Source organism: Temnothorax americanus, unplaced genomic scaffold, assembly GCF_048541705.1.
Source record: "Temnothorax americanus isolate GAGA-0224 unplaced genomic scaffold, ASM4854170v1 Scaffold92, whole genome shotgun sequence".
Taxonomy (NCBI): Eukaryota; Metazoa; Arthropoda; class Insecta; order Hymenoptera; family Formicidae; genus Temnothorax; species Temnothorax americanus.
The window spans coordinates 213881-240796 of NW_027509815.1; the positions used below are offsets into that span (position 1 = coordinate 213881).

A 26916-nucleotide genomic window follows, 5' to 3' on the forward strand; every position below is an offset into this window, starting at 1 on the left:
GATTTTGGGTACGTCTAATATTTAACGAAGATCGAAGGCGCTTGCAGGGAGCAAGTAATAATTTAATAAGAGAAATGCAATATATTGATATGGAAAAGTATATTGAATATCTTCGTATGGATATATCAACATTTCATGAATTATTACGTCTCATCGGGCCGAAGATCGAAAAGCAACATGTAGTGAGATCTCCAATACCCGCTTCTACACGTCTGGAAATATGCCTACGGTATCTAGCATCTGGAGATAATATGTCATCAATTTCGTTTGCTTTTCGAGTAGGATTGAATACGGTTTCAAAAATTATATCAGAAACTTGTGAAGCTATATGGAACATATTAAAAGAGAAAGTTTTTCCCGAAATCACTGAAGATTTTTGGAGAGAAAAGGCCAACGAATTTGAAACACAATGGTATTTTCCTAACTGCATTGGAGCGATAGATGGAAGGCATATGGCAATAGTGGTACGTAATTTAATTAATTTTTTATTCTTACTCTGATTTAATAATAAAAATAATTTTTTATTTTTATTAAAAAAATATAATTTTGGTGTTGTTTTAGGCTCCACCTCACAGTGGTTCAACTTATTTTAATTACAAGGGTACCCATAGCATTGTTCTCCTAGCAATCGCAGATGCAAATTATTGTTTTACAGCAGTAGATATTGGAGCTGAAGGTAGAAGAAGTGGCGGAGGCATTTTTGCGGAAAATAAAATTGGACATCATCTCATCAATAATACATGTAACTTACCTCCGCCGAGATCAATTGTAGAAAATGGTTCACAATTGCCGTTCGTTTTAGTGGGTGATGAAGCTTTCGCCTTAACATCATTTATGATGCGACCTTATCCACGTGCCAACGATTTAAATTTACGACAGAAAGTATTCAACTATCGACTTAGCCGAGCTCGTAGAATTGTGGAATGTGCTTTTGGCATTTTTACGGCACGTTGGAGAATTTTTCGACGACCTCTGTCGACAAATGTAAACAATGCAATTGCAATAGTAAAAGCAACAGTTTGTCTGCATAATTTTCTAATGCAAAAAGATCTCGCAGTTTCCGCTGAAAAAAAACAATATATGTCTTTATCACTTTCAGATCATGTAAATGTATATAATAGTGCTTTCCAAGCATTACATTGTTTTGATAATAATACAGAAAGAAATAATGTAATTCAAAGTGCAGTGAACATTCGAGATGCATTCAAAGAATTTTTTTGTACTGCTGGAGCCATAGAACAACAATGGGAGAAGGCATTACACAATGATTTTTAAAAATTAATTTATATATTATTTTATAATGTCTATATACAAAATTTTTTTGTAAAACTAGTATAATATACGATATAACAGATATCTTATTAATTATTTAATAGTCCCAATCTTTCCTCCGTTTCACGCAGTTTTATTAAGAACTCCAACTCTAACTGTGATCTTTCCCTGTAGGGAAGTCGACGCATTCCTTCTGCCAGTCGTAACATGAATCCATCAATAGGATTGGGTTGAACATTTGTGTTTAAGGTCTGTAAAAAAGCTCTATCTACTTCGTCGATGTTACTTGAATGTTGTCTTTCTGAAACCAAACGGTAGATTAAATTATTAAAAACTCTAATATCCTCATATTAATGTGTGTGTATATCTATTTCAAACACGAACTTCGTAAAGCTGAAGTCGCTACAGACAATTCAGAGATACTCGGTGATGGCGTTGAAGGTGGCCTGTTTTCTGAATCTGTGCAATCGTTGCTGTTATTCATAGGTGAATTTGAAAAGGAAGGTAAAGGAGCCGTTGAAGGTGGCCTGTTTTCTGAATCTGTGCAATCGTTGCTGTTATTCATAGGTGAATTTGAAAAGGAAGGTGAAGGAGCAAAAAGGTTATTCGTTACTTGAGCTGTGTCTTTCCTGTTTGGAAATCTTAAAGATGTACATGTTCTGAAAAAAATTAAAAATAAATTTAGTTGTTATTCGACATGTCATTTAACACGATATAACTTCAATATAACTTACTCTTTATATTCTAATGTATCATTAAGAAAATTCATTGCATCGTAATAGCGAAAAGATGGCTTATTTCTTTTATTTACAGAAGTACCTGCAGCACCACTTCTTTTTTCAATGCTCTGTATTTTCTTAAAATTCCTCCTAGCTTTTGTATAACAATCTCTTAAATATTGCCATTTTTTTTCGGCGTCAATGGGTGAATATGCTCCTAAAATATTAATTTAAAAAACATGTTTATAAAAAGAATGTAATGATAATGTTGAATCATAAGTTTACCTCCTAGACAATTGCTGACTTCCTGCCATAGATCTTTTTTCTTTAACTTAGTTCTTTCTTGAAGTGGTAGACGAGGATCATACAAGGCTGGTCGTTGTTGAACTATACTTATCAGCTCTTCATCTACTTCTTGTGGTTCTAAAGCATTATTTTCATTCTCTGTTACATCATTTAGGCTTTCATCTCCTGTTGTCTCCATCAAATTGATATCTAAACAATAAGAATGAAAACTCACTTATTGATCGTAACGAAAATTTCGTACTGTTTCGTACATTGCGTAAAAATACTATATATAATACTACATAAATACTACATACAAAATCTTTCATACCTGTCATAACAATTTTTCCAGCTTCATCCACGCTAAAAACCTGACATGTAGCGTCGAAAAGACCAAAACAAGAATGTTTCAAAATATTATCCATTTTCAGCAACCATCCGCAGTAACCACATTTTGCTATCTAATAATAAATAAATGACATTACAAAATATAATGTATTTTTATTATATATTGTCTTTAACAAATTGAAACCACTATAAGCATATTGTATATGTATGTTGGGCTAGAAATGTATGCTAATAAACCGTCAATATATATCAACATTATAACCTAATATAATATAACTTAACATACATATCTCATAATTACAATACTTACAGCAGATGACATCATATTCCCCTTTTTCCGATCAAAATAAATATATAAATACAACTTATCACCACTCTTTAACCACCAGTGACCGCCAGATATTTGAATTACGTACATGCACATGCACATGCACGAATTCCGTTCCGAAAAATGATCGCCATGGGGAACCCAGATGTGAAGACACGCAACGGAATCATTCTGATTGGTTAGCTCCCCACCATCCCACCTTTCCGATTCCGTTTTCCGATAATTCCGACGTCCATGGGACAGCACCCTTATACACGATCAAGCATGTGTTTGTGAAACAAGATGGCGGATTTGGTGAGGCGCAAAGCGAACGAAAATTGATCGCCTGACTAGACTCACCTTGTTTTCTTCCACCATGCAACAAATCAAGCTTTATGATTATCACGGTCACAGTCAGACTGTAGTGATTGTCGTAGCTACGTAAAGTGCATTGTCTCCATTCCCGAGAATTCCATCGGCAAGACGTACGTTGTGCCCGACGAACGGCATAAAGCCCGTATCAGACTACCGACTGCGAAGGCCGACCCGACTGCCGATCCCGACTGCCGACTCACATCTAGCCAATCACAACGAGGCGCCGACTGACTGGATCGGCCGACTCGCATTTAGACCCTGGTCTATTTCTTGACTCAACGACTCAAAGTCGGAACCAATAGCTCGCGTCCACCAGACCACAGTATATACAGTAGCGCAACTCTCTGTCGGCGCCTTTGAAGTTAGTGTTGTCTAAAATGGAGTGCGCATGCGCGAAATAAGTAAGCGCCCACTAATACCAACTAAACGGCCACGTACAGCAGACACAACTGTTGAGTGTCGTCTTATCGACACGCTACGCTGATTCGTTGGGTCTAAAAGTATAAGAGCCAATCATGTGCTATGCTACTGAGCGCTTTTGCTGAACGCGCCCAACGCCTTTCTCAGAACTTCTTTCTCAATTGCTCTTCCTTTCTCCGCTCTCACTCCACTTTTACATGAAATTAATCTGAATTTAATGAAAATAATGAAAATAAATATTTATTATGTATTAAAAATAAGAAAAAAATTCATAAAAAATTCATAAATGAGAAAAAATAAAATTATATAAATGTGATTGTGCAGATTGAATAATATAAATGTATTGAGGTAAATTACTAGAAAATATAATGTTATATAACATATATTGAACAACCGAAAAGCAAAATATAATATTTTATACATTATACTTATAAGAAAACAATTATAATTATAAAATATTTAATATAAAATAGTTTTATTACATTAAATGAAATAAATAAATGATTTTTAATTATGCATCCAAAATAAAAATGAGATATATATTTATGCTTAATTTAAAATGCGATAAATGAAATTTTAATTTTAATACAACGATGATATGTTAATATTACATTTTAAAATAATTTTAAGCCCTTATATATAGAAATTTAATACTGTAAGTGATTATTTGGCTAGTAATTAATTACTTATTTTGAGTATTAAAATCATTAAAAACAGTACTTTTAATACTCAAAATGAGTAATTAATCACTAGCCAAATAATCACTTACAGTATTAAATTTCTGTAAGGGAGTATATCTATACGAAAAGAATATACCCGTAATAAATATAACTGCAATATATTAAAAGTACATGTTTTATTAATAAATATAATAAAGAAACTACATTTTTTATATAAAATAAAATTGTATCTTTATTACAATACATAAGAAATTACATATTATGTAGTACCAAATTGTAGTCTTTTTTCTTTTAATTTATTCACTGCTCCATGCTTCAGCTACTCGATCCACCTCAACACAGACCAGAGAAACAGAACAAAAAAATACATTAAATACACTTTATTGAACAATTCTTTCATTGATCTGTATCTCAGCTACTCGATCCACCTCGATACAACCCAAAAAAAGAAAAATGCAATAAAAGTGCAAGCTACAATAATTACCGTACAATAATGTAGAACAAAAAATACTTAAAATATAAACAAGGAATCTATAAAATGTAATATTAATAAGCTCCATTTCTTCTCCAAGTTTTTCATTCGTATAACCTTTTGATTATTCATCCTTGAGGCATGTAAGAACTTAAAAAAAAAAAAAAAATTAATTAATTTAATGTATCACTAACAGTATTCATGCCTTTACAAATACACATGCACCATCGCACATACATATATATATACATACATATATATATATTTAACACACATGAATACATTAATTTATATAACATACACAATATAAAATTTAATAAGTAACGTAATGTATAAAAGTCTATTAATGCACACTTATTAATACATATATAGTAACGCATAATTTCAACGCACAATATGAACGCATAATATCAAAACACAATATCAATATTAACGCAACTGAAAAAATTGCACATACATGTTGCCATTAATTAAAACTAAAATGTAAAATGCAACAATACAATCAATACATTATTAAATACAATATAAGTTAGACAATATAATTTGAAAATAAACAAAATGCAATAAAGAAACACGCAAAGTTATATATAATGTTATTTGCAAGCAAACAAAACATGCAATAAATGAACACACAATACTGGGCAAGTAATATATCACAATCCATTATAAGAATAAGAATCAATAAAACAGTAGCCTCAATAATTAAAATATGCCCGTAACGCATAACTCAACATGACAATTAAACATTATAAGAAGAAAATTTATAAATGGGAAACGTTTAAAAGTTTCCTATTTTTTGTGGTAACCCGTTTGCACGATTTATTATGCAGCGATAATGTGTAATATATACGCATACGAAGATATAATTTTATTAAAAATGAAGTAGGGAAATTTGGACATGGCGGTTCAAAAGTTATATTTTGTGTTAATTGGAATAAATAATTGCCAATATTTTTTTGGAAACAATTTCTTCTCAAAATTTTTTACAAATACTTCTTCTAATTTATGAATATAATAACAAAAGTCATTACTTGGTATGTTTAATTTCCCAAACAAATTTCCTTCTTCGTTTTCATAGGCTCGAAAAGAACAATATAATGTTGTATTATCTAAGACAGCCATATTATCATTCATATATTTTGTACATATATCACAAGAATGTATTGCTGTACATCTTTTAATTAAAAATCCGCAAACATATTTAAATGCGTTTTCTTCTGGCAGATCCATTGAACGATATTCATGAGTCGGAATATTTAAAATGTTATGCGCCGATGATGAAGCAGTAAATTCCGAAACAGTGGACTCTTTGTTATTATCTAACGTTCCAATAAGGTTTAACATATCATCATTATCAGAAGCACAATTTTGCGTATCTGAATGTTTTAATAATGTTGTACTAAAAAGTTTTTTAAAGGCGCGCTTAAATTGTATAGGTGTCGGATTAAGACAATTACCGCCTTGTTTCCGAACAGAACCAAAAAAATTTTCGACACAATCTTGATTCAATCTACGTGTTCGGAGATATGGAAAATTATGATTTTTTAATGTTTCCCAAAGCTGAATGATGCTATTAATTGTTATCTGCCAGCATTCAAAGCATTTAACTTTTACATATTTACCATTATTATTATTAATAACTACTTTAATACTTTTTATAAGATCTGACATTTCTTGCAAAAACTGCATTTGTTTTTCACTTCCGGTAAAAACTTTTCCATGTTCTTTAGGATTATTTACGGCGGACGAATTTAACATATCGAACAACTTATCAAAATGATCAATTAAATCTATAGTTCCAACGACTTTAGTCGGAAGAAGACCGACAGACATCTGTGTACACATTCCTGCACATACATGGTTACTAAGTACTTGTACGGCATATTTAACTTTCATTCTCATAAAGTTATTTGGGTCCATATGAATTTTTGATAATTTAGGAGCTGCTCTTATCCATTGTTTGACGTCTTGCATATAAAACTGTCTAATATGATCCCACGAAGCTACTTTATTATTAAATTCAAAATTATGTTTTAACAAATTATTTCGGGTTGCTTTTATTAAATGTGGAGTGTCAAAAATGTAAACTAAATTTTCTCCGTTAACTGAAAAAGTTGAATTTTGTGTAGATATTCCTAAATCACGGGACAGTTGTATAAAATTAGAACCCATGTCCGTAACCAATGCATGCACCATAGCACCTGTATTTCTTAATTTAATTATTGTATTAAATATCAGATTTTTTAAAAAGTTCATATGGCATGTAGTTTCTACAAAACAAAAAACAATAGGCACCTTCCAATTACCTGCAATACTACGTGCCATAATAACTAAAGCGCTTCTTGCAGGTTTAGATGATTTTTTATCACCAATGTCTTCGAAACCAATTATTTCATCCCGTGATATATTATAAAATAAATGAGCTTTTAAACTCATTTCGTCGGCACATATTATGCAATGACGTTCTACAAGAGGCAACGTATTCAATTTTAATTTAAGTGCTTCAAAAATTTTATCATTTATACCAGGCTCAATATTCCATTTTTGCGTAAATAATTGTAGAGAACGTACAGAAGGCAATGCAATTGAATCTTTCAATTCCCGGTACATTTGTGGACTTAAAAAAAATAATGATAAAGCAAATTTCTTAAATTCGAGATCATATCTTCTGCCACGTTTACATTTTAATTGTGCGTCGACTTGTGCCGCTAATAATCTATTAAATTTTTCCGGTAATAACTTACGGCCTAATTTTATTAGTTGATCGAATTCGTTTTCTTCTTCAACTTTTGTAGCTTTCTTCTTGTTTTCCATACGAAGCCGTCGGATTGTTTCACGCATTACTTTATTTTGCGCCTTTAATTTTTGGAACTTCTCTCGCAATTTCCTTTTTCTCGGGCTATCATCAGACGATTTAGTCGTAACTGCAGGCTTCTTGATAGTGGATGTGCTCCTATAATATATTCCAAACGTTAGATCATAGCACAAAGATTATTTTTAAATATGATATATGTAATTATGTAACTATTTTGCTGTAAGAGACAAAAACAGCAAAATAATATTAAATAAAATCTAAAGTTAAAAAAAATTTAAATATAAAGTGTTAATAAATAAATTACATATATCCTGACAATTATATTTTATAAGAAAACTTTTATTACGTAACAAATAAAGAAAATAAAAATACATGTTTAACTGTAAATTAGTAAAGAAAAACTTACGGTTGAGTTATTTCTACGTCACTGACAATAATTGGGACGATTGTTTGTGAAGTTTCTGCTTTGCTGAAAATATACAATTTTTTTTCTTTTAGCCATTATTGTTAATAAACGTAAACAAGTCTCTTATTAATATAAATTACCTATTATCTTCTTGCACTTGCATTTCTGCAACAGTTGCCTCAGCACATGTATTTCTGCAACAAAAAAAAAATATATATATATATATGTATCATATAATATTTATTATAAAATATAATATTATAACAAATAGAACATTTATATTTAGCATACCTATCTACTTTCTCTTTAACCACATTTTCCTCATTTTGTTGTGTTGTTTGTTCGGGTGCTGTGTTGTCCCTAAAAGATTTTAATTATTTTGTTTTTATATGTTACTTTCACATAATACATAAAAAATAATGTAAATATTGTTAGATATTGTTGCTATTATTTTTTATACACCTTATACCAGTATTATTCAATTTTATACTTTTTATGGAAACAAAACTAATTTAATTAAATTAAAATATGTAAAATTAATAATTATTTGTTAGTAAAAACTCACTGTTGTTGAAAACCTGGTCCAAAAAATATAGTGGGTACAGCATCTGGGTGAAGACGAGCCCTAACTTTATTAATTTTGTACCATTTGTTTTCAAAATGCAAATGGCACAAACGACAATTCTGGTGGGCATATTCTGGACCTTTAGGTTCTAGATCCAGCCTTCTACATGCTCGTACCCATTGCAGCCATCTGTAAATGTTGTACCATTTTACCAATGACAAAGTAATGCACACATTACAATTAAAAAAAATGGGTGCAAATTACAAACTTGCACATTGCTTCCTCATTATTATATAGGAAGCTTATTTCATTTAATGTATAAATTTAATGTATATGAGGAAACTTTTATTTTATTTAATATATAATTATTAGTATTTATTTTTTTGGCTTCCTCATAGAAGAAGCTTTGTGAGCAAAGGGTTCTACTTGCACACTTAAAAACTATCAAGAAGCCCGATATCTCAATATTTGCGGAAGTTAGAGCAAATTTACCAAAATTTCTATAACTTCAGAACTAATCAACCAAATCTTAACAAATTATATATGAAATAGGGGTAGAAAAGACTGAAAAATATAATAAAATTAGAAATAGATCGATATCTCCAAATTTGCGGAAATTAAAGCATAAACAATCATTTCTGCAAATTCAAAATTTTATTAAAAAAGAACCCCTTGATTATTAGCAATTTTTATTAATTCTATTATATTCTTCAGTTTTTTCTACCCCTATTTCATATATAATTCGTTAAGATTTGGTTGATTAGTTCTGGAGTTAAAGAAATTTCGGTAAATTTGGCACGTACACACATACATACACACACACACACACACATACATGCATACAGATATTTTTTAAAACTGCAATTTTTCGACGTTTTAGAACATTCTGAACGCATTCAGAAAAACAAAAAAAAAATTTTTTTTTACAAAAACAAAGCTTCTTCTATGAGGAAGCAATATAATTTATATAAAAAATAATAATATTATATAAAGCAATGTGTTATACCTGTCTTGTTCCTTTGGAAATTTAAAAAAATGTCGTTGCACATCAATAAACTTCTTAACGCACTCTGGTACTGCACAGCTTGGCTTTCTTATCGCATTCATTTTTAATTATTATATGCAGCAACACCTGAAACAAAGATAAGATCAAAGTGCTTCCAAGAGAATTGAAAACTTATATAATATTTATATAGGTTAACTATTCCCTTAGAAAAAAATTTCTCTTTTATGTTTCCTTCGCTTTTATCACTTTTATCATTTATTTCACTTTTATCACTTTCCTTCACTTTTCTTTACTTTATTCTTTCACTGTCTTTATACTTTGTAAACTCTTTTCACTTTAATCACATAAACGTATTCAGAGTCTGTCAAACACTTCTAACAGCTCTCAATAGCATTCAGTGACTAATTGAGCTAATTCCCTCCAAATTTCTGTTCCAATACAGATAGGCATTTATTTAACTGACCATTTAAATTCTAAGAGGGAGCGAAGCAGAACGGAGAAAGGAAGAGCAATTGAGAAAGAAGTTCAGAGAACGACGTTCAGATGGGGTTAGTGGGCGCTTACTTATTTCGCGCATGCGCACTCCATTTTAGACAACAAGAAATCAGGAGAGTTGCGCTACTGTATATACTGTGACCAGACAGTGATGTCGACGTAAAGTTTTGCATAGTGAGCGGCGATCGCGAAAAGTTCTTTAAAGCGGAGGAGCGCACGGTCAATGATTTTTGCTTCCTCCTGATTCGGATTCGAACCAGCAACGTCGACGTGCTAAATCGCGAACGCAAAGACCGATATGTGCTTAAAGTGCGTGCCACCTCGAGCAAACGCAACGGTAGAAACAGAGTGATTGCGCTCGAGGCGGACGCCGCGGTGGTGGTGACGATTCTCGACACGAAATCAAGTACGAGACCACCGTGACAGAGGACACGCCTTTGCATCGCAGCATACTCAGAGTAATCGCCGAAGACGCCGATCTCGGCAGAAACGGCGAGATTTACTATAGCTTTGCGGAGGAGACCAATCAATTATTTGGCGATGACAAAACCGTGTGCTGTACCGACATCCAAAATGGGCAATAGAGGCGACAAATCTAATCGATCTGTGTTTCACGTGCCAAAAGATGTCGAGCGATTAAGGAGGCTCTTACCCGGCTGCTCTAATCAATGTAGCAACCGAAAAATTATCATTAATAATTGGTTATAAAATTATCGGAAAATTAAATAAAAAAATAAATAATGATTTTTACATAGTGTAAGAGTAAGTTATATGTTCTATTAGTGTAAATATTAAAATTTATACAATAAGTCAGTTGACTACGTCAGTGCTAAAGAGCAGAACATGCGCGTGTCACAACGTCGTCTGTAGCAGTCTGCAGCTAAGTGAGGTGTAGCCGTGTAGCGTTGTAGCGAATGATGCGATGAAGAGATGGAGCCAAAAGAAAGATATAACGTGAGAATGCTGAGAGGGAAAATGAAAGGAAAATTCGCGAAAATAAAGGTTGTCAATGCGCGAGAGAATAATTATGCCGCTACCATACAGCGCAGAGAAAAGACATGTGCAAGTGAGGTTAGAAACTTCGCGCGATTTTGACGCTCGGAAGATCATTCGTCCTAACCTCTCGTACGTCATATTAAAACTACAATATCTTTTATAACTAATCGTCAACACCAAGTTTTCTTCTTATCATTAGAAAGATTATTATTTTAACTACAATCCCTTAGTTTTTTGTTTACCTGGCTCGCAAACTTGCCAAGAAAATACATCACTTCCGGTAAAAATTTTAGTGTTTACCATATGCCCTGTGTTAAAAATGCGAATTTCAATACTGATATTTTTACAGTTTTTATCGTCAACCTATGCTCAAGTTTTGGGCATCGGTCCGTTGTGGTTCACTTTACAACATATATTAATTTCATAAAGATCTGTCATATTATGATCGAGGTAAGAGCCTCCTTAAGACAATGGGTAGCAGCTATTCCCGGGATCGTCAAACTGAAGCCAACGCACGTTATATGTGACAAGCATTTCGAAGACCAGCATATTATTTGTGAATGGATCAAACAAGATGGGAGCGGTCGCATCATTGCACAGGTTCGTTAATGATATAAATTTTATGACTGTTACGGAATGCGCTTATGAATTTCTCACACAAACATTCGACACTAGTACACGTGAGCTGAGAGGTGATGTACACGTGATCCTAATATTCTGGCAGCGCTCTGTGACATTCTTAGACCCGGCTTATTTGTCGTAAATACTGCGGAATACTGTTCGCGAACCGATTGGTTGCTAAATTCCCAATGCTCCGAAAAGCTATCGATCTCGCGCGTAACAGTCAGTCTAACAATGGAGCGCTCCGATGCTAGTCGTACGTTCAGCTCAATTGTAAAATTACTGAGTAAACATAAATTCGGAAACAATGACTAATATGTGAAAGCGCAAATAATATATATTACATTTTCTTTCATATTACAGGCCCCATATAAGTATCCGCAGCTTAGTAAGCTTGCTGTACCAACAAAATTGTTACACGATGCCACAAACAATGAAGCCGTTGACCCGTTGGGCGAATCGTCTTCACATTTAGTGGGCTCTGTTATCAACTCTGTACATTGTGATAAGGCTACGCCTGTTAAGTCTCCCGTTCCGATAGAAGTCAGTAACCATCATACAGAAAAGGATTCAGCTGATGTATCAAGTAAAAGTCTGAATACTCCAAGGCAAGTCAACATCTCGAGCACATCTATTATAGACACCCCTCACGTACAAGATATGTGTTACATGGCTAAAGCAAATATAATGAGTATATATATAGTCATTTAATTATATATTTTATATTTCGTTTTTGTATACAGTTGTCTCATGTATTTAACTGCCTATTTCGGAAGATGGACAACCGCTTACAGCAATGGAAGAAGCTGATACAATAATGAAGACTCCAACGTTTGATCCGCACACTGAAATTGACAAACCAATAAAGCATTTTTTATATAAAAGTACTTTTTTACTGCTTTAAAATAATAAAATAAGTATATTTTTCTTTATGCAGTTTCCACAGTATTTGAAAAACAGGAAATCAATTTTATTAAAGAATCAATTGCCGTTACTTACTCTCACTTGCAAAACAAGACTATCATTTTGCAAATGTCATATTTTACATTTAAAATACATTAATATATCATTATATTATAAATTATTAATATATTAATATATTATAACATTATAGATTATTAATACATAAATTATTTTACATTTTACATTTCCTAAATTGAAAGTTTGTATTATAAAAATGCAATATTAATGAGTAGTCAAGAGACACGGTAGTGTCTCACACCAAGTGGCATTACCTTCCCGCAGTGCCTCTCGTGGCGGCAAAGCGAATTACAAGTTGCTTCAATAAGCGACCTACCCCCTCCAGTGGAGTTTCCAGACCTGTATGTAAGACCGTGGCCAGGATTCGAACCTGGAACCTCCCTCATTCCGTGAAGGGCGTCTGAGGTAATATTTTTCGCAATAAATTATTTAATTTTCTAAAATAATTAATTCGCGTCAATTTAATTCCGGGGAGGGAAGGCTATTAATGTTCCAACGATAGCTGTGTTTCAAGTCCTACAAATAATCGGCGCGCAGTTTATCAAGTTGGAATAGATGTATATGTATATTATATATATATTGTAATATTCGTTACTTCTGTAACTATTAATTTCTTTACTTACGCAGCGCCTGATTCGTATATAGCTGTTTATTAATTTGTATTAATAAAACATTCATTTAATGTAAAAGAAACATTTTTTAATGTTAACAAACGTTTATTTAATATTAAAAACATTATTTTAATGTTAAAAAACGTTTTTTTTACAATGAATAAATACAGCAAAAATAAGAATTTAAATCACCAGTGAATAATGAAAAAATCAATAAAGTAAATACTTTTTTAATAAGAAAAAAAAATCTGTTACATTAATTTAAACGTTTTTTATATATTTTTTTTTATTACTGAAAATGTTTTTAAAAACGTTGGAAAATATTTTTTTGCTACTTAGGTTATTTAGCAAATATCAACCAATATAAATGCCTCTCAACATTAATTATATTTACTACTTACTGCGTATGTGTTGTGTTAAAGTCGCAAAAGTTGAATACACAATATTTTCCGCACAACAGACGCAAAAAAGGTCGCGCGTTGATTGGTTCAAAAACTGAACGAGTGCGCAGCATCGGGAATGCTTCACCAGTCTACTTACACCATGCGTAGTTCTATTATCTATTTGCGTTGCGATTTGCTAAATTGGTCGAACTGTTAACTTATACCACCGACGAGATACTATTAAAGACCGACAACCCTGGGTAAATTTTTGTGACTGCCCGGGGGCCCGGTGGTAATTGAAGAATACTGACATTATCGACTATTTTGGCTATTCGACTATTCCGAAAGAAGAGTTTTACCTTATATAATCACTGTTTTATCATCAGAAATGTACAAATCTTTTATCATCGACGAGATAGTAATAGCTAAACGTGTATGAAAGATAAAACAGAAATTAGCATATGAGTTGCCATAAATAAGAAAATATTTTATAATTTTTTCAATATTTGTATCTTTTTATTAATATTTGTTTCGAAATTAACGCCGCTTTAACGTCGGTTTGGACGTCGCGAGCGCGATCGAGGAAAGCGTGACGATCAACGAACGCGGCTTCAGAGAATCGATTTTAGCAACGATGAATTTCTCGTGTTGTTGTTTTTTTCTGTCTGTCTGCTTACTTCTCTCTCCGATATCGCGAACTATTTTGAAAAAGAAAATATCGTAACGAAAGATAAAAGGGATAAAGTCGAAAAAGTGTGAGTTCGAAAGAGTGCGAGTTCGAAAGAGTGCGAGTTCGAAAGAGTGGAGTGCGAGATTCGACGGAGACGTACAGAAAGGATATTCGACGGAGAAAGGAGATTCGACGGAGACATTTCGAAGGGAGTTTCGAAAGGAGATTCGATGGAGTCATAGCGGATTGCTCGAATGATGGAGTCATAGCGGATTATTCGAATTCGTCGTCTTTATACGTAAGAAGGTAGATAGAAGTTTAAAGGTAAGAGTAAGCTTTACTACGATTGAGTTAACCGCGGATTCATACGTTCGAGGTCATGACGGGCAACACGATGTTGCGTGATTACCGCGTAGCTTTTTGCGATCAGCTTTATATTATGGTGAAGGACAACGAATGTTCTTGCGTACACCTTTAAAGGTGATCGAGCAGTTCGAGACTGCGATGTAAGATTCAGACCTCTTACGTGATGACGAACAGTTCGAGACTGTAAGGAGATTTCGAATGAATGTTTTTTGATACACCGCTGATGACGAATAGTTCGAAACTGTAAAGAGATTTCGAATGATGTTTTTGATACATCGCTTTGAGTTTATCATAATGCTGAATTACGTTGATACACCGAATACGCCGAATGACGAATTGATACACCTTTTTTGAGACTTTTAAATTATTTGGATTTGTTATTTACAGATTTAACTCAGTCCTGATTTTTCTGCGCGCCATTCATCCTTGCGATCTACGATTCTGATTTTTCCTGCGTCCTGCGCGATAAACATCATTGATCTGCGCGCCATTCATCCTGCGTTCTACGTTCCTGATTTTTCTACGTCTTTCATATTAAACATCTTTGATCTACGCACCATTCATTCTTGTGATCTATGTTTATGCTGTTCCTAAATTCTTTGTGTTAAACTTTTTTGCTCTTTACGCTTCTTCATCATTCCTGACATTCTTAATCTCATTCGCACAACACCAACCAGATTGTCAACACATAACATTTTTTGGTTCTTCGAGCCGGATATTGTTGTGCTTAACATTATGTCAAGTATTGATACAAGGATTTCGCTGCAACGCAGTCGATACAAATTAATTCAGCAGACAGCGACGGAAGATGATCATGATGAGGCATCTCTTCAACTTATTAACGCTCGATTGGAATTACTCGACGAAAACTGGCAACACTTTCGAGAGGAACATGTGGATTTATGCCGCTCGGGAGATAGACGGCTAAAAGATCACCGATACATCACAGATAAAATTTTTGAACGTTGTCAAAAGTTTTATATTTTGGCTAAGTCAAAACTTCGCTCTCATCGAGATGAATTGGAAAGCTCTCATTCTTCCACGCCATCGGCGGCATCAAATTCTCGTGAGCCGTCTAGATCATGTCGTCCGACATCAAATTCCGGTGAGCCGTCTCGATCGTACAGACGACATCAATCTTTGCCGAAAATCGTCTTGCCGCAATTCTCTGGAAAACTTCAAGAATGGAGGTCTTTCCACGACTTATTCACATCCATTATTCGAAATGACACAGAAATACCAGAGGTAGAGAAGATGCACTATTTAAAGACGTCCCTGTCAGGAGAAGCCTTAAAATTTGTCACCAATCTGCCGATGTCTGGTGACAGTTTTGAAATAGCGTGGGATACATTGGTAACACGCTATGAAAATAAACGGTTTCTCATTTCCGCGCATTTAGATAGTCTCACCAATCTTAAACCTTTGAAGACAAAGGCAGCTTCTGGACTCAGTTCTCTTCTCGCTTCTGCTACTGAATCAATCGGAGCATTGAGAGCCTTGGGATGCTTCGTAGACTACTGGGATCCGATTCTAGTTCATTTATTAGTAAAGCTGCTCGACGCGGATTCTCGAGAGACTTGGGAGGTAAAACTTGGATCGACTTCAACTTTCCCGACGTTTAAACAATTCGAGGATTTCGTAATCGGAAGAACTCAAGCGATGCAAAATTTGGCTTTGGAATATCCAAATGCAGTCAGCAGCAAAGAACACTCAAATCGACACAGTTCTTCGACGCGTTTCGGAAACGCCGTTCATGTAGGCTCCTCTGATTCAAACACTAATTATCCTTGTTGTCCATTATGTGATGCATCTCACAATTTGTCTGGCTGTCCAACTTTCCAATCTAAAACCAGTAATCAACGATACGATATTGTTGCTCAAAAACGTAGATGTTTCAATTGTTTGGGAGGCCACGCTCTACGAAATTGTCGAAGTACCAGACGTTGCCTGAAGTGCGGAAAACAACATCATACTTCAATTCACCCCGGTAAAGGAAGTGCAGGGTGGAAAAGCAGTTGCTCTCTCTCAAATTAACGAGAAGGAGCCGGAGTCCACGATTGAAGATTCTTCTACATCCAATGCGGAATGACTAGCAATGTTAGGTCGACCTCGAGATCTACCCTCTCTACAACGGAATACGACACTTCTTGCTACTTGTCGAGCCATCGCTATTGGTTTGAATAATGTGCAATATACTGTACGCATTCTTATCGATCAAGGCTCGGAATTATCCTTCATAACAGAGGATCTTACTCAACGTTTACGCTTAAAACGTTGTGCCGCTTCAATCCCTCTTCTCGGCATAGGCGGAACCTATTCAGGGAAAACTAGAGGCTTAGTTACCGTTAGGCTACAGTCCATTCACAATTCTTTTTCAGAATGTATTATTAAAGCCTTTATCTTAACTACTTTGACTATCAAGATTCCTTCATTTTATACCAACAATCGATCCTGGAATCATACCAAAGGACTCTCTTTAGCAGATCCAGAGTTTGCAATCTCCGGTCCTGTGGATATGATCATTGGAGCGGATTATTATGGGTCTATCATCCTGGAAGGAATAAAACGAGGAAGCGGTAACGAACCCCTCGCTCAACAGACCATCTTTGGATGGATTTTATCTGGTTCCATCGACACTGGCGGATCTCCTGCAAAGGGGCGCATCCTACACTGCTCGACTGATGATGAACTTCAAGAGTCACTCACCAGATTTTGGAAACAAGAAGAAACTATCTCCTTACCTGGATCAAACCTTACGCCAGATGAATTGGCATGTGAACAACATTTCGTGAATACACACTCACGAGATCAAAAAGGTCGATATATCGTTCGTCTCCCATTGAAGTCACCCCTTTCTTCCTTGGGAAGCTCTCGAAATATTGCACTCAGATATTTTTTAGGCTTGAAAAGACGTTTCTCTTCAGACCCACTATATAAGCAGAGATATGAAGAATCTTTAAAAGATTATCTGACACTCGGTCATATGGTCGCAGCTCCCATCTCTGAAGATAGTACACCTGCTTTTTATTTTCCACATCATGGCGTCATTCGTGAGGACAGACTTACCACCAAACTACGGGTGGTATTCAACGGTTCCTGTCGTACTAGCTCCGGAGTTTCTCTTAATGAAATTCTCCACTCAGGTGCAAAACTTCAGACGGATATTTCCGACGTGCTACTTTGGATTCGCACACATCGATTTATCTTTTCTACGGACATCGTCAAGATGTTCCGACAAATTGCCGTACACCCAGATGATTGGGCGTTACAATCCATTCTTTGGTTCAATTCAGAAGGTCAGCCTGCTCCTCATCGACTCACCACTGTCACTTTCGGGCTCACATGTGCCCCTTTTCTCGCACTCCGAACGGTACTACAACTTATTGAGGATGAAGGTGCGCGTTTTCCTAAAGCTGTTCCAGCTCTCAAGAAAGGCCGCTACATCGATGACACTTTTGGAGGTGCCGACACAATCTCTGAGGCCAAAGAGATAGTGCACCAAGTTACACAGCTTTGTATGGCGGGCGGCTTTCCCTTGCAAAAATGGAAGAGTAACAATCAAGAAATATTGCCTCCAGTTTCGGACAGTAGCAACGAATCTTCTTCTGAATCTTCTTCTCCAGTTGAATTTGAGCCATCCCTTGTGAAAATTCTCGGGCTCATTTGGAATCCAGAGACTGACACCTTCCTTTTTTCTGATAAATCATCGCAACGTGATCGAGTTACCAAGCGAACGATACTTTCTGAAATCGCTCAAATGTACGACCCTCTAGGTTTTATTTCTCCAGTGATGATCCGGAGCAAGATAATTTTACAGGAACTTTGGTTACTCAAGAGTGGATGGGATGATTCTGTTCCTTCGGAGTTACACGATCGTTGGATCTCATTTCGTCTTCAGTTGACCACACTTCAAAAGCTTTCTATTCCGAGATGGTTAGGACTTGGATCGTCCAAACGTATAGTAGAACTTCATGGATTCTCAGACGCTTCTTCTATGGCAATGGCTGCTGCGGTGTTCGTTCGGGTCTCACAAGGCAATGATGAATATTTAGTGCGCTTAGTGAGTGCAAAAACTAGAGTCGCTCCACTTAAATTACTTTCAATTCCGCGGTTAGAGCTTTCAGCCGCTCTCCTATTATCGAAATTGATGACACATATTCAGAAAGTGTTGGATCTATCTGATGTACCTGTACATCTTTGGACTGATTCGTCTGTCACTCTTTACTGGATTACCACACATCCATCGCGATGGAAAGATTTTGTGCGGAACAGAGTTACTGCTATTCAAGAGATGCTACCCCAAGGATCGTGGCACTTCATACCAGGAAAACAGAACCCAGCAGACTGCGCTTCCCGCGGACTAACTCCAGAACAACTCATTAATCACAATCTCTGGTGGAACGGTCCCAGTTGGTTATCCGAACCATCTTCCTTGTGGCCAAAAGCTGTTAGTAAACTTTCGCCAGAGACCGATCCCGAAGAGCGACCTGGAATGGTCTCACTTACCGTGTCATCCCCGAAACCTTATTGGTCACTGCTTGATAGATATTCCTCCTTATCATTCTTGTTTAGAATCACAGCTCTCTGTCGTCGTGTTCTGTCTCGTCTAAGGAAAAAGCCGCAAACTTCTCTTTTTTGGCCGCTGACACCGGAAGAGATACATCAAAGCCGAAATTTTTGGTGTAAACAAGTGCAACATTCTTGGTTCGCTAATGATTTACTGATTATTTCTAAAGGAGACACTTTTCCACGATCTCATCCTATGGCTAAACTAACCCCATTCCTGGATCGAGATGAACTCATACGTGTTGGAGGACGATTACATTACGCTGATCTTTCCATGGAATCAAAACATCCCATCATCCTTCCAAGAACATCCCCTCTCACCACACTCATTATTGACGACGCTCATAGCCGCACACTTCACGGGGGAACGCAAGTTACATTGAGCTTTATCCGTCAAACATATTGGATCATTGGAGGCAGGGCTCCTATTCGCTCCTTCATTCTCAAATGTATTCGTTGTGCTCGATATCGTGGAATCCGAGCTCAGCAACTTATGGGTCAACTTCCAATGTCTCGAGTTACTCAAGCAAGACCGTTTCTACATTCTGGGTTAGATTATGCTGGTCCCATCATACTCAAAACTTGGAGAGGGCGGGCGGCTCGAAACTATAAAGGTTACCTTGCGATTTTTGTGTGTCAAGCTACTTCAGCCATACATATCGAAATAGTAACCGATTATTCGACTGAAGCATTTATTGCGGCATACAAACGCTTCACTGCTCGTCGAGGCATCTGCGCTACCCTTCAAAGCGACTGTGGAAAAAATTTTGTTGGCGCTGATATTGCTTTACGACAACGTTTTAGTATAGCATCTAAGGAATTGCGTGAACTCGCTTCTATTCTAGCAAAGGACGGTACTAAATGGATCTTCAATCCGCCATCAGCTCCTCACTTTGGAGGAAAGTGGGAGGCAGCTGTAAAATCAACGAAATTTCATCTAACTCGAGTGATCGGAGATACTTTGTTAACTTATGAAGAATTGAACACTGTGATAATTCAAATCGAAGCAGTATTGAATTCTCGTCCACTTTGCCCTCTGTCAGACGATCCTAGCGACTACACTGCCTTGACCCCGGGACACTTCCTGATAGGGGAATCACTCACGACTATTCCAGAACCGGAATTATCGTCTGAATCTGAGACTCGTCTTAATAGATGGCAGCTGTTAAGAAAGAAGATTGACTGTTTTTGGAAACGATGGTCAGTGGAATGTCTCCAAAGATATCTGGCTGTATCAAAGTGGTATCATCCTTCTAATGATATAAAAGAGGGATCTTTAGTTCTCATGACCGACGAACGTTACCCGCCATCCAAGTGGCCTTTAGGCAGAGTCACGAAACTTCATCCAGGACCTGACGGATTAACAAGAGTAGTAACCCTTCGCACAGCCTCTTCAAGTTTTAAACGACCCATTGCCAAGCTTTGTGTTCTGCCATTCAATCCAGACGAAAGTGTTCGCCAACTCTGTCGTCGAAGGCGGGCGGAAATGTTTCGAAATTAACGCCGCTTTAACGTCGGTTTGGACGTCGCGAGCGCGATCGAGGAAAGCGTGACGATCAACGAACGCGGCTTCAGAGAATCGATTTTAGCAACGATGAATTTCTCGTGTTGTTGTTTTTTTCTGTCTGTCTGCTTACTTCTCTCTCCGATATCGCGAACTATTTTGAAAAAGAAAATATCGTAACGAAAGATAAAAGGGATAAAGTCGAAAAAGTGTGAGTTCGAAAGAGTGCGAGTTCGAAAGAGTGCGAGTTCGAAAGAGTGGAGTGCGAGATTCGACGGAGACGTACAGAAAGGATATTCGACGGAGAAAGGAGATTTGACGGAGACATTTCGAAGGGAGTTTCGAAAGGAGATTCGATGGAGTCATAGCGGATTGCTCGAATGATGGAGTCATAGCGGATTATTCGAATTCGTCGTCTTTATACGTAAGAAGGTAGATAGAAGTTTAAAGGTAAGAGTAAGCTTTACTACGATTGAGTTAACCGCGGATTCATACGTTCGAGGTCATGACGGGCAACACGATGTTGCGTGATTACCGCGTAGCTTTTTGCGATCAGCTTTATATTATGGTGAAGGACAACGAATGTTCTTGCGTACACCTTTAAAGGTGATCGAGCAGTTCGAGACTGCGATGTAAGATTCAGACCTCTTACGTGATGACGAACAGTTCGAGACTGTAAGGAGATTTCGAATGAATGTTTTTTGATACACCGCTGATGACGAATAGTTCGAAACTGTAAAGAGATTTCGAATGATGTTTTTGATACATCGCTTTGAGTTTATCATAATGCTGAATTACGTTGATACACCGAATACGCCGAATGACGAATTGATACACCTTTTTTGAGACTTTTAAATTATTTGGATTTGTTATTTACAGATTTAACTCAGTCCTGATTTTTCTGCGCGCCATTCATCCTTGCGATCTACGATTCTGATTTTTCCTGCGTCCTGCGCGATAAACATCATTGATCTGCGCGCCATTCATCCTGCGTTCTACGTTCCTGATTTTTCTACGTCTTTCATATTAAACATCTTTGATCTACGCACCATTCATTCTTGTGATCTATGTTTATGCTGTTCCTAAATTCTTTGTGTTAAACTTTTTTGCTCTTTACGCTTCTTCATCATTCCTGACATTCTTAATCTCATTCGCACAACACCAACCAGATTGTCAACACATAACAATATTTTATAATTTGTTTAATATTTGTGTATATATATGTATATATATATATAGAACAAATTATAAAATAGTATATTGTAAAGTATTTTTATATAATTGTCAATTAAATAAAAAAATATTGAAAAAATTATAAAATATTTTCTTATTTATGGCAACACTAATTTTGCGCGAATTAGAATAGAAAACGCTAAAAGTTATTACTTAGTAACATTATTATAATGTTATTTATTTTTAATCACTAGTAACTTTATAAGTTAAACAGCTTCAAGTATCAAATTCCCGATTGCGAATGTATCTTATTAATTGGACTTTCGGTTCCGCCACCGTGGCGTGCGCACGGTGACGAGTTTTCGCTCGCATTATATTTGTTGCGTGTGCTCGAATAGTGGATTATTATTGGATCTATTTTGTGCGCTCTGCGTGTACAGGCGCATCCGCTTTTTTCCGGGAGTCATCTTTTCCGGGGATTTTCCTGTTTACTGCGTGTGAGAAATCTTTCCTTTGTGAGTGGGGCGGCTAACCTCACTCTTAGCCGACATGTCGGCAGAGGACGATCCCCCGTCCCCCGTGTCGCCTAATTATGAAGAATTGAGAGACGATTTCCAAGCATTTTTGTCGCAGTCGGAGAAAAGTAATCAGGCTTTAACAGAGAATGTCATGGATATTGTTGAGGAAACGAGAAAGCTTCACCTACCCATTTCTTCCACCGAAGATGAGGAGGCTACCGAATCCATCTCGAGTGTTAAAAACAACAATAAGAAGAGGCAGGGCAACCCTATTACATCCGGTTCTTCCCCGAGGAAAACAGGAAAACAATCTCAGGCTACACCGGTACAATAAAAAATGAAGATAGATAATAAGAGGGATTCTAACTTGCCAAACAGTAATCAGAGCAATAAGCCTGGTGCAAGTAAAATTCCAACTATATATGGTGCTTATACAAAAGCTCCTTTCATTGTTTTTTTTCGTATGCCTACGGCAAAGGACTAGCCCAAAAGACGCACCTTTATTCTTACAATGGCAAAGAAACTTATGTCAGAGCAAACGTGAAATATGAGAGTGTTACGCCTTTCTCGTTTAATACATGGAAAGTTACATTCCCGTCAAAAGCTGCGGCTAATGCAGCTCTCAAGAATAAATACATTAAAGAAGCTGGATTTTTAACTTATATCCCAAAATATAAGTTAACTCGACAATTTGTGATTAGAAGTATTCCCCTTGATTTCTCGTTGACCGATTTAAAAAATACAATTAAGGATGAGAATCAAGACATTCTGATTCTGGATCTCTTTAGACTAAAAAGAAGGGATCGTACTACTGGTATATGGTCGGACTCGCAAGCGGTCTGCATTCAGCAGATGGGAGAGGATCTTCCGGATCACATCAAAATCTTCAAGACAATAATTCACACGTCACCATTTCAAAGGTCGGTACGGCTGTGCTTTAACTGCGGCCTTTATGGACATTTGTCAAAATTTTGTGAAAAAAATCCTAGATGTCTGCAATGTGGAAGCGAGAATCACACAAGTTCTAAAGAGGCTCCCTGCACTAAGCCAAAGAAGTGTATAAACTGCGAGGAGGAGCATGCTACAAATGACAGGAAATGTTCCAAATATTTGAAGAATCTCGAGATCTCAAAGGTTATGGCTGTTGACAACTTGCCCTTTATGGAGGCAAGGACTCTGGTACAGAAGAGAGAAAAGGGCTGTCCGTTCGTCGATGATCGGCGACCATCAGTTTTTTCTTCGAAGAATTTTCCTCCACTTCCTTTGAAGGGAGGGATCCAGATGTCAAACATTCCAGCTAGTCTTCAGTCTAGTCCTAGAGGAAGGTCGTTTGCTGCAAGTCTTATGCATTGTGCTCCGGAAATCTCATCCAGGCTTCTGGAAATTATGGAAAGGGCGTCTGCCATGAAGCAGGTGGATGTCTTGCTGAATAGGCTGGAGAATACCTTAAAACTTCACGAGGGAACCACCAAGGAATAGTGCTAAGTTTTATTTTCTTTTCTTTAGCGCTCTTTTTATATTATATATAAATTTTATATACTTTGATTTATATCTTTTTCTTTGCGTTACATCCCTGAGCGCATCTTAATATTTTGTAAAGTGATCTGTCTATATCTACCTTGAGGAGGTACTCTTACTATTTCTTTCACTTATATTTGTTCTTTTTATTTCGATTGAAATGGATAAATTTAGACTTGTACATTGGAATGCACATTTGTTTTACAGCGTTTTCAGGAATTGGAAAAGCAGAGTACATTGTTCGACTGCGCTGCGATCTCGGAGACGTGGGTTAAACCGCAGTTTAGTTTCATGCTGAGAGGATTTGATACGGTTAGACGAGATAGAGTTACAGGCAGAGGAGGAGGGGTGGCTATTCTGGTCAACCACTCTTTGAAATACAGAGAGGTTTCCGTGGTGGAGGACTGTGCGGGTAAAGTAGAAGCCTGTGCGATTGAGATTTTTTTCTTTGATATGAATCTTTTTATTGTATCTTGTTATAAGCCTCCACAGAGTGGCCAAATTTCTGAGAATGAATGGATAAGGTTCTTTACTCAATTTGACGTCTCTAATGGTGGAACTAATAGATGCATGTTTGTAGGCGACTTTAACTCGCATAGTCCGGCGTGGGGATCCTCCTTCCTCTGTCAGTCGGGTAGATCGTTGTCATTGGCGATCGAGGATACAGAACTCGTTCTATTAAGCGATGGTGCCCCGTCCTTTCTGGGTAACGCCTCGTGCGGCCCCTCAATCATAGATTTAGTTTTATGTCATGCTTCCATTGCTCCCAAATTTAGATGTCAGACGCTGAACGATGCCTGGGGGTCGGATCATTTCCCGGTTTTGATTACGTTTTCGGTGAGTAAAGGTCCCTCTTTTTCCCCACGTAAGCGTATTAGGCTATATAATAAGTACACGGATTGGAAATGTTTTAGTTCAGTTATGGATAAGGATCTTAGACTCTTAATGTCATCAGAACAACCTAGTCCTACAGTTTTATATTCATCATTTTTGGCGATTGTGGAAAAGGCTTTGGTGGAGGCTTCCCCGGGAGATCCTCGCAACCCTCCTTCTTCTTCTCCCCCTTATCCTCCTTGTATTTGGAGGACTAAGGAGTGTGACGCTCTAGTAGCCGAGAGAAAAGCAAAATTACAAACTTTTCTGGAAACAGGTAGGGCTTCGGATTTCAAATCTTACAGGAATCAATGTACTGTGACAAGGAAGGGTTTAAAAAGTATTAAACTTGAAGGTTTTAAGAAATTTGCAGAATCTCTTAGAAGGGATACGAATCCTAAAATAGTTTGGGACACTATGAAGAGATTTGATTCTAGATGGAATCGAACGGAGACGGGTAAAGCCGTTCCAGTTGAAAAAATTGAGAGTGTCCGTAATCAAATTGACGACCTTTTTCCCCGTGGGTTCCCCCGCCCCCCCATCAGTTCCTTTAATTCTTCGGGGACTGACCCCTTTATGGACTTACCTTTTCTTCCAGAAGAGCTTGACTGGGCTTTGGAGTCGGTGAACATTGGGTCTAGTCCTGGACTAGATGGTATTGATTACAGGATTATTAAGAATTTCTTCCCTTTAGGCTGGTCTTTTCTTCTTAAAATCTACAATTTTCTTTATGAGGAAGGCAGTTTTCCCGAAGAATGGAGGGACTATCTGGTCTTTTTTATCCCGAAGCAAGGTTCCAATATTAAGTTCAGACCTATATCACCCTCATCGTGTCTATGTAAGGTCATGGAGAGGTTAGTGACTAACAGGCTTCTTTGGTGGCTAGAGATTAACAAGCTCATTCCGGATTCGCAGTTCGGGTTTAGGAGACAAAGAAGCTGCCTAGATAATTTGACAATTTTATATACTGATATCTTGATAGGGTTTGAGGAGAAGAGAGCTATTCCCGCTGAGTTTTTTAATGTAAAATCAGCTTATGATTCGATTCTCCCGGATATGCTTATTGATAAATTGGCCTCTCTTGGCCTTCCCCCCCTTAGTAAGGCATTTATTTATAATTTTGTCTCTTTTAGGAAGGTTTCATGCTGTTTCCATGAGGTGGATGAAAAAAGATTTGCCTATCAAGGTCTTCCGCAGGGTAGCGTTATGAGCCCCATATTATACACTCTATATGTTAGTCATATAGAAAGGTTGATACAGAACGATGTGCACATACTTCAATACGCGGACGATATTTGCCTCTACTCATCCTCCCCATCGGTGACAATCGGTGTCAGAAATCTGGAACGTGCCATTAGACAAATTGAGAGAGAACTGAAGGAAATTGGATTGGTACTATCTCCGCTAAAGACTCAATTTTGCGTTTTCAGTAAGATTAGAACGAAGATCAATACTCCTCTGAATGTTTCGGGTGTAATTATTTACCCTTATGAGGTAATATCTTTCTTGGGAGTCACTTTTCATAAGAACCTAAATTGGAAATTTCACATGTTGAAATTGGAAAAGTGTGCCAACTCAATTAGAACTCTTAAATGCTTAGGTAGGAAATGGTGGGGTTCCGATCCATGGGTCCTAAGAAAAGTATATAGCGCCTTGGTCCGCTCTAGACTTGAATATGCGGGTTTTCTTATGGACTCTGTTTCTAGGACTTATCTACAAAGTTGGACAAGATCTAGATGAGGGCGATTAGACTCGTTATGGGATACAGGGGCTCCACCTCCCTTAATGTTATGATTGCAGAACTTCAAGAACCCTCTCTCTTTTGCAGGCTCAAATACTTAGCTTTGGGCTTTTTTTTTAGAGCTTGGTCCAATGCAACACACCCTCTCATTGAAAAATTGACATACTTAAATGATATTCGTCCCATCCTACACGGGAAGCGTATGAGTAACCCCTTTTCTGAGGCATTTG

At 36.7% G+C, this 26916-nt stretch overlaps 4 protein-coding genes across 10 annotated transcripts in view; 2 read left to right on the forward strand and 2 right to left on the reverse strand.

Moving 5' to 3' along the window:
* Nucleotides 1-1283: 1283 nt before the first annotated feature.
* On the reverse strand, nt 1284-3730 carry LOC143908344 (uncharacterized). 3 transcript variants are annotated; one of them, XM_077425967.1, is made up of 7 exons: nt 3292-3728; nt 2935-3199; nt 2608-2737; nt 2277-2486; nt 2007-2208; nt 1657-1931; nt 1284-1573 (listed from the first exon to the last, which is right to left on the reverse strand). In XM_077425967.1, exons 2-7 carry the CDS (start codon nt 3052-3054, stop codon nt 1362-1364), a joined length of 1149 nt encoding a protein of 382 aa, XP_077282093.1. In that variant the 5' UTR covers nt 3055-3199; nt 3292-3728; the 3' UTR covers nt 1284-1361. The 3 variants fall into 3 exon arrangements, with proteins under 3 accessions (XP_077282093.1, XP_077282094.1, XP_077282095.1); XM_077425969.1 differs by having other exon boundaries at nt 1285-1573; nt 3041-3199; XM_077425968.1 differs by lacking the exon at nt 2935-3199 and having other exon boundaries at nt 3292-3730.
* Nucleotides 3731-4580: 850 nt separating this feature from the next.
* On the reverse strand, nt 4581-10306 carry LOC143908345 (uncharacterized). Of its 2 annotated transcripts, none has more exons than XM_077425970.1 (7): nt 9671-10306; nt 8665-8853; nt 8391-8459; nt 8240-8293; nt 8100-8162; nt 7185-7831; nt 4581-5028 (listed from the first exon to the last, which is right to left on the reverse strand). In XM_077425970.1, the coding sequence occupies exons 1-7, from the start codon at nt 9769-9771 to the stop codon at nt 5003-5005; spliced, it is 1149 nt and encodes a 382-aa protein (XP_077282096.1). In that variant the 5' UTR covers nt 9772-10306; the 3' UTR covers nt 4581-5002. The 2 variants fall into 2 exon arrangements, with proteins under 2 accessions (XP_077282096.1, XP_077282097.1); XM_077425971.1 differs by having other exon boundaries at nt 4588-5028; nt 7623-7831; nt 9671-9916.
* A 150-nt stretch (nt 10307-10456) lies between these two features.
* Nucleotides 10457-26916, forward strand: part of LOC143908348 (uncharacterized) — a 256163-nt gene continuing 239703 nt past the window's right edge. The window contains exons 1-3 of one of the 4 annotated variants that reach the window (XR_013260108.1): nt 10457-11290; nt 11511-12038; nt 12146-12714. Coding sequence is in view for 1 of the 4 variants with exons in the window: in XM_077425979.1 (XP_077282105.1) it covers nt 11096-11231; nt 11511-11761; nt 12146-12493 (735 nt within the window). In the remaining 3 variants the exon portion in view is untranslated. The other 3 variants (XM_077425979.1, XR_013260109.1, XR_013260110.1) reach the window with 3 other exon arrangements.
* On the forward strand, nt 17267-22042 carry LOC143908342 (uncharacterized). Its single transcript, XM_077425964.1, has 2 exons — nt 17267-17609; nt 17694-22042. Exons 1-2 carry the CDS (start codon nt 17309-17311, stop codon nt 20858-20860), a joined length of 3468 nt encoding a protein of 1155 aa, XP_077282090.1. The 5' UTR covers nt 17267-17308; the 3' UTR covers nt 20861-22042.